Source organism: Notechis scutatus, chromosome 4 (assembly GCF_049901735.1).
Source record: "Notechis scutatus isolate UNSWTSFEM ecotype Mainland chromosome 4, rNotScu1.2, whole genome shotgun sequence".
Taxonomy (NCBI): Eukaryota; Metazoa; Chordata; class Lepidosauria; order Squamata; family Elapidae; genus Notechis; species Notechis scutatus.
The window spans coordinates 129,897,372-129,910,799 of NC_142012.1; the positions used below are offsets into that span (position 1 = coordinate 129,897,372).

Consider the following 13,428-nt stretch of genomic DNA (forward strand, 5'->3'; position numbering starts at 1 on the left):
GTGAGCGTCCGTAATGCATTTGATACTCCGTTGTCTGAAACAGGGCTAAGAAAGAGTGATTGGCCCAAAGTCAGATACAGTAGTTGGCTTCATGGCTAAAGCAGGAATGGAACTCACAGTTTTTAAGCCAATGTTTTGAATCACTACACCAAAATGGCTCCCCATTAGTTGTCCTTGTATTTATTATTGTCTTAAAATCCACAACACATATGAATTTATTCTACATCTCTATTTTTTCCAACATGAAAAAGTGTAGAGAGAAGGATTGAGTTGAGATTTAGGATTACATACTATCTGCCACTTGGAATATTTCACTTTCATAATCAGCCCTGGGTTTAATGGAAAAAAATGGAAGTCCAGCCCTAAATAACTGGGTTGCTTTTTGAAAATGGAAAATGCTTTGAAAGGGAACAAGAGAAAGTGACAAGAATTCTCTTTCACAGTTCAGATGCTGAGAAAGAGTGCACAATTCCATCTGCATGTAATTAAATAAGTTGGGCTTTCCATTGTCTGAGAAGTGATCAAAAATCAAGGCTATTTAAGATTATAATGACATAGGAAGCAAATTTCTTCCACTGCCTTTCCACAAATCTAATGTCAGGGTTCCAAGTAAGAGATCCATTGCAAGCAAGAATTCTGAGGCAGGTGAATTCCTCAAAGAATAGCTTTATTGGAAATATCAAATTGGCACATATGTGGTGAAAACCAGCTCTGAAGGGCCCCTTTGTTTTCACCTAATCAAAAGGAAATGTTTTCCCGCAACCCCAAACAATCAATCACATGGCCCAATCACTGCAGTATCAACTGGTCTGGTGACATCCCTGTTCCTTCCTCCAACCAGGTGTGAAAACATCCTTGGTTCCCAGGAGAAAGTATTTTATTATGACTACACAAGCCCAACTATCTCTATTCCCTCCTGCCTATCCCTTGATCCATCACTGAAGATCCAAGAAGAGGATTTCCACTGGGTCATCCTCACTTCCATTACTGCTATTGTCTGCTTTCAGCGATGATGCCTCTTGAGCTGGAATTTCTACTCCTGGAGTTCACCTGCCTTGGAGTTCTTGCTTGCAGTGGATCTATTACTTGGAATCCTGACACTTATATTTAAAAGAAGTAAAAATAATACTTGTTCAGGTCTAATTTTATTATGAACTTCACCCAGTTTGCATTTCCCAAAACTTTCCAAGACTTCTAAAATAAGAATATTCTGCATGCAAATCCACACTGTTCTCAACTATATATTAAGCCCCGTGAGCTGGCAAACTCAAGAAAAAAGAACCACTTGGATTTCTGGAACGATCTTTATTGCTAGTAGGCTAGCTATTGTACAGAAACTTGAAAACCTTCCAAAGCAATTCTCCTGCACAATTTATACCTAGTGTGGGTAAGAAAGTTATTCTGAGACTCTTCCTTATGGCTCTCCATGCCATACAAATGTCAAAAGGCTGTTAAATATTAATGGCTGTTCTACAACTAAATTACATTGTAAGCTTCTCTCAAACCTGTTTAGTAAAAATGTATGATTTCTGAAGGCAGTCCAGCAGATCCAAAATAAGAGGCAATAAATAGATAGTGACCTCTAATAGTTCATAAATGAAAAGTCTATAATCAAAGAAAAATTATCTTTCTTTTTTTACTCAAAGGAACGGTAACAAAAAGAAGGTTAAATAAGTCCTTTTTTTCTGATTTTTGTTCAGAAATTACTTCAAAGCTGGTAATTCTTGAGTAGACATGTATATTGCCATTTAGTTCTGAGATTCGAGCTCTAAGTAGCAAGATGATAGTATAATTACATACCTAATGCAGAGGAGAGGCTGCAGTTTCCTTTTGCCTTGAAACATTGCCAAACTCTACATACTTTTCTGGCAAAGAAGGAAATGCAGTGCAGCAGGAGAGAAAGACAAGAAGAAAACCCAATGCCTGCAACCACGATTGTTGACCTTTTTATTTGTTATTCTTATTGTTTTATTTTATTTGTTTGGAAGGAAAGAAATAATGGCTACCAGGATTAGTTGTTTGCAACCAGTCTATGGCCAAGAAAATTGGGACACATATAGAAACTGTTGAATAATTATTTGCAAATTCATTACAATAATTATTTGTGATTATTTCTTCTCAGCTGTAACTGAGTTGAGGATTTGATTTGAGGCATTTGCCATTGGTCACCTTCATTTGAATAGGTTTTTCCAGCCATAGTGCAACACAATTGCTGCACAATAGCTCAGTTTAACAGTTTTCCAGAATCCAAAAGAAATTATGGAGTTGAAGTTCCAAGCCTCTGTGTGTGTGTGTGTGTGTGTGTGTGTGTGTGTGTGTGTGTGTGTGTGTGTGTGTGTAATAAAACTCTTTTAAGAACTCTTTTTAATTATCCAATTGTCCCTCCTGAAAAGCTCTTTAGAAGGAGGTTCATGAAGACTTTAGAGCAATTTGGGCATTTATTCATAAGATGTACTAAATTTCCTTTGCTGGTTAATGTCTGTAATAAAGTAATTTATTATTACTAAATCTCCACAAATGCAAATTTTCAGATAATTCAGAGGAAGAAAGTTTAGCAGGGAACTCTCCAATAAATGATCAAGGGATCCACAGTAAGCATTCAATCTGAGATGTCATATTCATTGCTTTTTCCACAATAGACAGGGAACTCTTGCCATTGAAGGCTTCATGCCATTGAAATCCAAGGAGATAACTAGAAGGGGGAAAGGGGTAAGAAAGGGGTAAGAAAGGCTCTGAAACTAACTTTCTCTTATTTTATCTTCTAGTCTACCATCAATCACCACACAATGTTGAAATAGATCTTCCAACTCATCCAGGTCATCAGAAACGTCTTTCCAAAAATCAGTGATGAAAGCAAAACCATTCTAATGCACATCCCTGAGTTATAACAGAAAATCTGTGGTGCCCTCACATTCTTTGCATCCTCCTTGTCAGAAATCTCCCAATTAGCATCTGCTCTCCTGATAGAATTACCAAAGACAGGTTTGAACTCCTGCATAAAATCTTGATAGCTGTCTAGTATGCCACCTTTGCTTTCAGTCAGTAGAAATGCCCATCTGCCTGCTTTTCCTTTCAAAAGTCTAAGAACATAATGTCACCTTGGTCAAATCTGTAGGGAACCCTAACCTTCTCACCATGAATAATTCACACAGAATAAAAAAAGTATTCAATAGTCCTAGCTCCTGCATTTCCTTAATTTCTCAGACAGGTTTTCAAGAAATATAACTCCTATTCCTATAACTCCACCTGTGGTACTCCTTCTAACTGAGGTAAACCCTGAGGTAACTGCACTGTAGCATTATGTAAACTTGTGATTTATGTCAGAGTTCCCCACCTTTTCTGGCTTTGCGGACAGGTGGAGGGGAGAGGGGATGGTTCTATGTGAGGGGACGGCAAGCGCATATGCACAGCTCCATTTGTGTGAGCGGCAGGCATGCCCACCTGCTATTCACCCAAATGGAGCCCGCCATTTCTACAGCCCAGTTGCAAACAGCTCACAGCTCATGGACCAGAAACTGGAGCCCCAGATTTATGTGATCTGTCACCTATGCTGCAATAATGCCATTGCCTCTTACTCTGCCAACAACAAGGAAGCTCAAAGATCCAAAACCATATCTGCAGGATCTGACCCTTCTTTCACAAGGCAATTTATGAAAATTTCAAGATTCATGAAAAACTTTGTGAGGCTGGCAATCTCAAGAAATAAAACCTGTTAGATTTTTGAAATATCTTTACTGCTGGTAAGATAATGTAGGAGAATTTTGAAAGCCTACTCAAAAAATAGTCACATACAACTAAAACCTAGTGTAATTAGGACAGAGTTACTCTGGGTTTCTTTCTCATGCTTCCTCCCTTCCCTGGACTTAAGAATCTCTTCTTAACAGCCCTACTTCCTACTTTAAGTGTCTTACTGCTTCCTTTGTGTTCCTAATGTCTATTATACATTCTATCACACTATGCTATACATTTGTCAGTCTAAGAAAATCTACACCAGAAATATACAAATGCAATTTTATATAACTCTGCATGCATAAAGTGTGCATCTTATAATGGCATCTTTGAAATGCATATATTTAGGTAAAAAAAATCATGCAGACTTTAAAAAAATCCTGAGTACCAATAGGAGCAAAACCAGAAGGAAGTATGACTGGAAAGGCAAGCATAACCAAATCTGAAAATTTGACCAGTCCTACTTATTGGAATTTATGCAAGATACACCATCCCCTTTACAAACCATTTAAGTAGCTGACATCAACTTACCCCTGATGGTGGATTTGCTGTCCAACCAAGTTCAGCTGTGGCTGTCCGAGTATCCATTAGTGTTTCTGAGGGTTCACAAAGAAGGGGGGAAGCAAGTTAGGAGTCTGAATTTAAGTACAAGAAATATTGGGATATATTTTGTATTCAAAATTGAGAAATATATATTTTTATTGCTGCTCTGTGAGTACAAGTTTAAGCTTTTACAGTGCTTTGAAACTTGACATTATGACTTTTAGCAAGGACAATAATGGAACTGGAAGAGACTATTTGGATAAGCATCCCAGGGAGGTAACCATACAGTTTCTAATTAATATATTTAATTTTTCATAGTATCTTAAAGATTACCAAATTATTATTACCTTAGCTTTTAAGGACAAGAATCCATTTCATTGGATGTATCTAAAGAATTCAACTCAAGAAAGCTTTGGTCATAATAAACATATTGATATTGAATTACTATAAAACTCTTTACATTAACACAAATGGGTAATTCACTTTCTTTTGAAAGGAGTCTTTGTTTCCGGAAATATTTGCTTATTCCCCTGTTGTATTGACAAATGTTTAGATTCTCTAATAATAGTGCCATATGCTTTCTGTTATAGTAGTAATGGTGCTAACTCAATCAGAATTATCAGAAACACTCAAAGTCCATTGCATTTCCTAAAACACCCACTGTCAAAAGGAAAGCAATATAGATTATTTTGGTTTGTTATAATATGCATGACACAACAGTATCATCTAGAAGTTCATTGCTTCTTTCTAAGGGAAACTGCACAGTTTTAACTCCAGATTTGTGTTGCATGTTAAAAATCATGGGTCTTAAAGTCATAGATAACTTGTCTTACTGATTTAAGTGATGCCCCAATTCAACTTACTTTCTTGGAAGTTCAACTTTTAATATACCTCAATAAATCAAACTCACTTAGTATGATAATCAAAAAACCAAGGTCTGGATCCAGTCTCTAGCTAAATGACATTGAGATATATCAATACCTATTTACCTGTTCATTTCCAAATACCAATCACAACTGACCTTCAAATTGCAGGTTATTATATGGGCCTTATCTCTTTAGATATTTAATACTGAGCTTTCGCCAAATCATCCACCTACCCCCAAGATTGATTCATACCTGTGACCTCACCATAAAGTTGGATGTTCTGCTAACTCTTCCACCAAAAGGCAGTACCAGTTTTTAGATTTTTAGATTTTCATCTAGTTCTGATTGTGCCAAAAGAGCACAATTGCATTTTTTACAAAATAACTTTGTTGCAATGAGCAGAAGATGTAAATTTAAAATTTAAAATTCATCCAAATTAATGGTTCTAATTTTTAATACTATGCATTAACAAGATTCTAGATGGATCTAGTACAGTGCATTCAGAAAATATTCTGACCCCCTTCACTTTTGTCAATTTTGTTAAGCTGCAGCCTAATTCTTCAGTTGTTGAAATTCATTTTTTTCTCATTTATCTACATTCAGTACGCCATAATGACGAAGTGAAAACAGAATATTAAAAATGTCTGTAAATTTTATCTTTAAAAACTTGAAATGTTACATTGGCATAAGCATTCAGACTTTTGCAATAATACATGAAATTTAGCTCTGGTGCCTCCCATTTCTCTTGATCATTGCTGACATGTTTCTACAGCTTAAATGCAGTTGACCTGTGGTAAATTAAATTGATTGGACATGATTTGCACACACCTCTTTATAGAAGGTGTCATAGCTGACAATGCATACTGTAGCAGAACAAAAGCCATGAGGTTAAAGAAACTGCCTACAGAACTTAGAAACAGGGGTTATTGCAAGGCACAGATCTGGAGAAGGCTATGATAAAATTTCTGCTGCACTGAAGATTCCTAAGAGCACAGCGGCCTCCATAATTCTCAAATGGCACAACCAGGACGCTTCCAATAGCTGTTTGCCCTGTCAAACTGAGCAATCAGGGGAGAAGGGTCTTAGCAAGAGAAGTGACCAAGAACTCAATAGTCACGCTGACTGGCCTCCAGAGATCCTGTGTGGAGATGGGACAGAGTTTCAGAAGGACAACCAGCCCTTCACCGATCTGGGCTTTATGGCATAGTGGCTAGGTGGAAACCTCTCCTTAGTGCAAAACACATGAAAGCCCGCTTACAGTTTGTTCCTCACAGTCTGAGAGTCCTTCAGATGCTTTTTTGCTTTTTGCAAACTCCAAGCGGGCTTTCATGTGTTTTGCACCAAGGAGAGGCTTCCATCTAGCCACTCTGCCATAAAACCCAGATCAGTGAAGGGCTGCAGTGATGGTCATCCTTCTGAAACTCTGTCCCATCTCCACACAGGAGCTTAAGCAATCAAATGAACACATGGAATACCATTTCAGGTTGTCTTAACATCTTGGATATAACTTTTAAGTTGTTAATAGATACAGGATTTAAGAAAAAAAGTGAGAAGTATAAGAACCCCCCCCACACACACACAAAAAGGAAAGTTAATATAAATATGCCAGCTGCTATAGCTTGGCCTGCATTTCCATTGCTTTTCCTTAGCAATGGGCTTGAACATACTCAGTTTTAGGCATTTCTATGAGTAATTGATGGCTGCCTGACCAAATCAAGAATGTTGGTGTATCGATAGTTTGATATACACTGATTTGTTTTTTAAACGACTTGTCAACAGGCAAAAAGAATACATGAATATTAAAGCAATGTGATTGGATACAGGCTTTTGTACATGAAGAATTAAATTTATTTTATGTTTTGGAAATATGGTAAAGCTCTTCTACTATTAATATTTTCCCAGTTTCCTTTTGAAAAGCAATAATAGTAATAACACAACAGAAACAGAAACAGAAAAACAGATGGAGTGGGAGGTTTTATTGATTTATTTAAAAATTAAGTTACTTGATTCCAATGTTTCCACCAAATGTGAGGGAAGGAAATGACATGTGTCATTAATCTATGGTCAAATAGTTCCATTCTGGGCATTTCACACACACCTCTTTTTTTGTTTTTAACAACACAGTTGATCGTGTTTTAAAGTCATCAGTTTATGTTCCAAAGCAATTCTAATCATAATTTTAACTATATTTCAACACTGATAACTTCACAACAAAAGCTACTGCAGCAGAAAACATTTGTTTATATTCCAGTTAACTCAAGGTGGTGAACATCTTCCTCCTCCTATTTTCCTAACACATCTTCCTCCTCCTATTTTCACATAACAACCATATGAGATGAGATAACTTGGGCTGAGAGAAAATGACTAGTCCAAAGTCACCCAGCTGGCTTTCATGGCTCATGGTCTGCCACATTCTAGCCTAGTACCTAACTACTATACCAAATATTAAAAATCACTTTATTTCTTTGCCTTCTATCCAGGGGTGGGATTCAAATGTCTTAACAACCAGTTCTGTGGGTGTGGCTTTGTGGTCGTGTGACTTGATGGGCATGGCTTGTATGTAAATATTGTTAATATTCATGTAAATATTGAATTTTTTATTTTTTTTTAAAGAGCAACTTTTACCCAAAATCAGGCAAAGCAGGCAGTGAATCGTAGATTCACTCAGAGATCTACCTTTCAACAATCTGCTGCCTGTGTCTGTCACATAAAATTTGCTAGCAAGCAAACTCACAAAATTAACTCACAACACACCATGTATGTAAATATTGAATTTTTTTATAAAAAAAGAGCAACTTTTACCCAAAATCAGGCAAAGCAATCAGGCAGATTGAGTTGCTCACAGAATCACAGATTCACTCAGATATCTACCTTTCAGCAATCTGCTGCCTGAGTCTGTCATATAAAATTTGCTAGCAAGCAAACACAAAATTAACTCACAACACATCATGTATGTAAATATTGAATTTTTTTTTAAAAAAAGCAACTTTTACCCAAAAGCAGGCAAAGCAGACAGGCAGAATTATTTGCTCACAGAATCACAGATTCACTCAGAGATCTACCTTTCTGAAATCTGCTACCTGAGTCTGCACTGAAAAATAGAAGCTTAAGTCCTAAGGAAGGTTCAGCTCTGCTTTTAAATTAGCTAGAAAGAAAAAAAATCCAATTATTTCCTGCTTTCCAGCTAATCTAAATCTCCCAGAACAGCTGATTGTCAGAACAGCTGATGGTCAGGGGAAAAAAGGAAAAATAGCAACTTACCAAAAATTAGGTGAAGGCACAACATAGGCAAGTTGGATGATGTGCTTGCCAGGTAAGGAGTAAGTGGAGGGGAGGGGCCAGCCAGGGGCATGATTTGCCAGTTCTCTGAACTGTACAGAATTGTAACAACTGGTTCTACAGAACTGGTCTGACCAGGTTAGAATCCCACTCCTGCTTCTATCTTATAGGTTTTCTACTCACTGGTGCCTAGAAGCACCCTATACTGCTTCAGCCCATTCTTCTATCTCTTTTTCCAAATCTGGAATTAAATATATTCTCCTCTTCATGAGCTAGTTGTTCTTTAGCCGTGAGCAACCAAGCTTGTGGCAGACAGGCAAAACTAGCAATTTGATCATCCCACTGTCACTCAAACTTTGGGAAATTTTGAATCCCTCAATTGTCACGTTATCATCACATAGAGGATTGCTACATGTCTGGTTTTTTTGACTAATACAACTGCCTTTTGAATGCCCAAGTCAAAGAAGAATGCTGACATGGAAAGAGATTAACCAACTGTAATAACATGCTTTAGTGCAATCAAAATTAAATGATTCAAGATAGCAGAATCAGCTCAGCCACCATCATAAATTAACCAAAACAGGCTCAGAATCCACTAAATTAATGTACCAGAATGCATTTTAGCTGCATCCATCTAAAGCTCTATAACCTATCAATATATGCATAGGTTGTATCAGGTTTGATTGATGCAAAACTATTTATCTAAGTTTGACCTATGACAATAATTTCCAACGTAGAAAACATACTCATCTCAAGATGGTTTTTTTACATGCTCCACCACAAATCATTATATTTTAACTTGTATTTCTGGAAACAGCTGGTATTATCTTTATTTTATCCCATGTCTTGTTCCTGTAGACATTAGAAGAAATATTTTTCCTTACAGGTTTTATGCCTGAAAACAAGCTAAGAGGGCAACTACTTGTGACTAATCCATTGAAGAAGTTTGACACCCTGCAGTGCCAAACCACAATCTGGCTTACTTAAACATGAACACATATTAAGTACTGAGGTTGGGCACATAAAACAACAGGGAAGGAAACTTCCTTGAGACTCAGTCTGCTAGTAGGAAAAATTCTAGTCAGCCACTTCAAGTAACAGCTGGAATCTTCCTTACAATTGCTGTACATCAAATAAGCAAACATGCCTGCTAGTCATTTCACTCAACATGAAGTTTGGGTAGTAATTCACAATTACTTTCCATGGAAGACTTGTAAGTTAAAGAGTTTTCACAAATGACTTGGTGTTGGTTTGGAAGATCCTTTTAGAAGAATTTAAACATGAAGGAGTAATTTAAAAGAATTTGGTGCATTACCAAGTTTTAAGTTTAATAAAGAAGACAGTCATATTAACAAAAAATATGAAAATACAAGATCAAACAGAACTGATGAATAAAACAAGTTTTAAAATTGAGAAAAGTGTAAAATATTATGATATTACTATGAAAATATACAAACTGCTATTTCAAAATAACTAAGTTAAAGCATGAAATGACGTTAAAAATATATGTGAATATGGGACAAAAGTCATTGCTGGAGAGAATTTCTATGATTGAGTTAAATGCTGTCCCTAGAATGTTATTTTTGTTTCAGACAATACTGTTTGACAAATGATGGACTATTTAAACAATGGCAAGAGGCACATCTAAATTTGTGTGGCAGAGAAAAAAAGCCACAAATACATGATTAAAGAAATATAAGGCGTTAAACAAGATGTAAAAGAAAGAGCAGGATTGGATCTACCTAATTTAAAAGTGTATTTTGCATCCCGCTGCTTAGTTTGGATGAAAGTGTGGGTGTTATTGAGAAATAGAAGACTTGGGGAACAGAAGGATATCATTTGAGATTCGAGTGGCATGAATATTTATGGTTCAATTAAGCTAAGGTTGTTAGACATGCCATATTGAGAATGTGGAATAGATACAAACCCAGGTTTTCCTGAAAACACCTCTACGGCTTTCAGCACAAGAAGCATTTTATAGATGACAGATAAAAATTAAACATAAATAGATCAATTATGTAAGGTATTAGAATTTTGTCAAGGATAATGCAAAATTAAAATTGAGAAAAGATCTTATAACAAAGAGGTATACAGGCTGTCCTCAGCTTACCACAGTCCATTTAGTGACTGTTCAAAGTTACAAGGCTTATGACCATTTGTCACACAACCATTTCAGCATCCCCATAGTCACATGATCAAAATTAGGACACTTGGCAACTGACATAGTTAAAATGATTGCAGTATTCCAGGGTTATGTGATTACTTTTTGTGACCTTCTGAAAAGGAAGTCAATGGGGAAGGCAGATCCACCTTAAAACCATGTTTATTAACTTAACCAATGCAGTAATTCACTAAACAACTGTGGAACAAAAGATTGTAAAATGGGGCAAAATTCACTTAACTGTCTCACTTAGCAACAGAAATTGTGGGGTCAAGTATGGTCATATGTTGAGGACTATCTGTATTTGTCAATAGTTTTCTTATATACAGTTATTAAAACATTTAAATAGACAAAATAATTTTTAAAAAGTGTAAAGTTGAAATTCAACTGTGTACAAATAATGAACATGTATTTGTTAAAATGAATATTTTATTGAAATTTTAAACACAAGTGAATGAATATATATGTCACCAGAGACACTGTCTATAATATATAAATGTATGTTAGAAATGTCAACAATAAGGGATATTTTTATCATATTTGTAGACATGTTTAAAAAAGACAGAAAGTTTTAGATTCAAATACATACACTAATTCTGAAATATTTAAACATTAATGTACAAGTGAAACCAAAGGCCTTTCTTTTGGGACTGATGTTGGAAAAAAGGTCATGGAACTTTGTTTTTATATATGATAATTGCAGTGAGGTGGAAAGATTCAACAATACCCTCAGGTGAGGAATAGATTGTGAAGATGATGGGATTTGTTGAGGTGGCCAAATTGACTTCTCTGGTTTGAGAAAAGACATTATGTATCTACATTTATTGCTGACTGAAAACATCTAATAGACTTTTTGCATGCAACAGAAAAAAATAAACTTAAAATGGCCCATATCTATCCTAACAGTTAGAAATTGATTTGTGCATCCATTATAATCTGATTTTCTTATTCATTTTTAAAAGTTAATTGACTATATACAGTCTCTCTTGCTCATTCATTTTCATTATTTATCTTCTTAAAAAGCAATTGTTTAAACCAAAAGAATTTCTGTTCATCTGTCTTTCCTTCCTGTCCAACAGTTCAGCAAACTCCTGACTGGTTTCCCAGGGGGGCTTTCTTTCTGACTGAGCAATGACATAGGAATGTGCTGATGCAAATTTCAACCAGTTAACAATGTGCTTCCCTTGCCAGAAGCCTTTGGCATCTTCAAGTCTTGGGAATAACCACTGTTCTTAGAAACTATAAAAAATAATATTACTAATAATAATTTACAAATAATAATACCTGCAACTCCCTATATGCTAAGATGCTATCTTAATAATACTTAAGAATTTGGCTAGTTAATCAGTAAATTAACTATGATTGTGAATCTGACTGCAGGTTACTCATGCATATCAACTTGGGATGCAAAATCAAAGTCAAACACTGCATTACCAAAGTGGCACATCAGGCTAGAAAATAAGATTATTATTTTATTTTATCCCACCTTAATTTTTATAAATAACTCAATCATTAGCAAACATACTAATACTCTTTACTTCTCCTGTTTTCCACACAACAATAACTCTGTGATGTAGATTGAGCTGAGAGAGAGTGACTGGCTCAATGTCACTCAGTTGACTGGCCCAATGTCATCCTAAACGCCGCCTTTGTGAAGAAGCTGAAGAAGCAGTGGACCACCTAGTTAGCTGCTTCAAAAAGACACAGATGGACTATGAACAATGATATGACAAGTAACAACAGTGGTGCATTAAAAGATCTGCAAGCAAGAATTTGTGGGTCCACAAAATAGACAAAGTACTGTAATAGAAACTAAAGTTCTCTGGACTTTAGAATTTAAACAGACAAGCATCTGCCTCATAAAACCTCAGACTTAACAACTGACAATATAAAAGACAAAAAAAGTCTGCATAGTGGACATGTTAGCACCTGGAGACAGCAGAATAGAAAAGAAAGAACAGGAGAAAATCACAACGTGCAAAACCTCCAAATGGAATTAGAATGGCTGTAACAAAAGAAAAAAATAGTATCAGTACCAAAAGTAACAGACGCCTCAGGTGCAATCCCAATACATCATCACTTGAACACCATTGGCATTGACAAGATCAAAAAAATGGAAAGAAGGACATACAACTAAGGCAGAATATCAGCAGATAGCCAGAATCTGCAAAGACGAAGTCAGGATAGCAAAGGCTCAGAACGAACAAAGACTTGCAACAAAAGTCAAAGATAATTTTAAAAAAAGTTTCTTCCAACATATAAATAACAAGAAAAAAATCAAGGAAACAGTCGGTCCACTAAAGAGAGAAGATGGCAAGGAAGTAACAGGCAACAGAGAGAAAGCAGAACTGTTTAACTCATTCTTTGCATCTGTCTTCACGCAAAAAGAAACTATAGCTCAACCCACCAAAAACATAACTGTAAAAGACAGACCAGAAATAAAAAGTTAAAATAAGCAAAAAAATAGTAAGAGAATACCTGTCTGATCTTGATGAACACAAATCACCAGGGCCTGATGGATTATACCACAGTTTTAAAGGAGCTGGCAGAGGTCATCTCAGAACCACTGCACCATATCTTTCAAAAATCCTGGAGCACCGGGGAACTACCAGAGGACTGGAAAAGAGCTGATGTGGTTCCCATCTTCAAAAAAGGGGAAAAAAACAGACCCAGGAAACTATAGACCAATCAGCCTAACATCAATAACTGGGAAGATACTGGAAAAGATAATAAAAAAAACAGATCTGCCAACATCTAGAAACAAGTAAAGTAATAACTAGCAGTCAGCACGGGTTTGTTAAGAACAGAGCATGCCAAACCAATTTTATTTCATTCTTCAACACAGTGACT

The 13,428-nt window shown here is 36.0% G+C and overlaps 1 protein-coding gene across 7 annotated transcripts in view; it reads right to left on the reverse strand.

Moving 5' to 3' along the window:
- The window catches only part of EPHB1 (EPH receptor B1), a 385,756-nt gene that overhangs the window by 266,623 nt on the left and 105,705 nt on the right, over positions 1 to 13,428 (reverse strand). For all 7 annotated transcript variants that reach the window (XR_015749454.1, XR_015749456.1, XR_015749455.1 and 4 more), the window contains exon 2: positions 4,261 to 4,325. Coding sequence is in view for 4 of the 7 variants with exons in the window: in XM_087964909.1 (XP_087821035.1) it covers positions 4,261 to 4,325 (65 nt within the window). In the remaining 3 variants the exon portion in view is untranslated. The remainder of the gene's footprint in view (positions 1 to 4,260; positions 4,326 to 13,428) is intronic.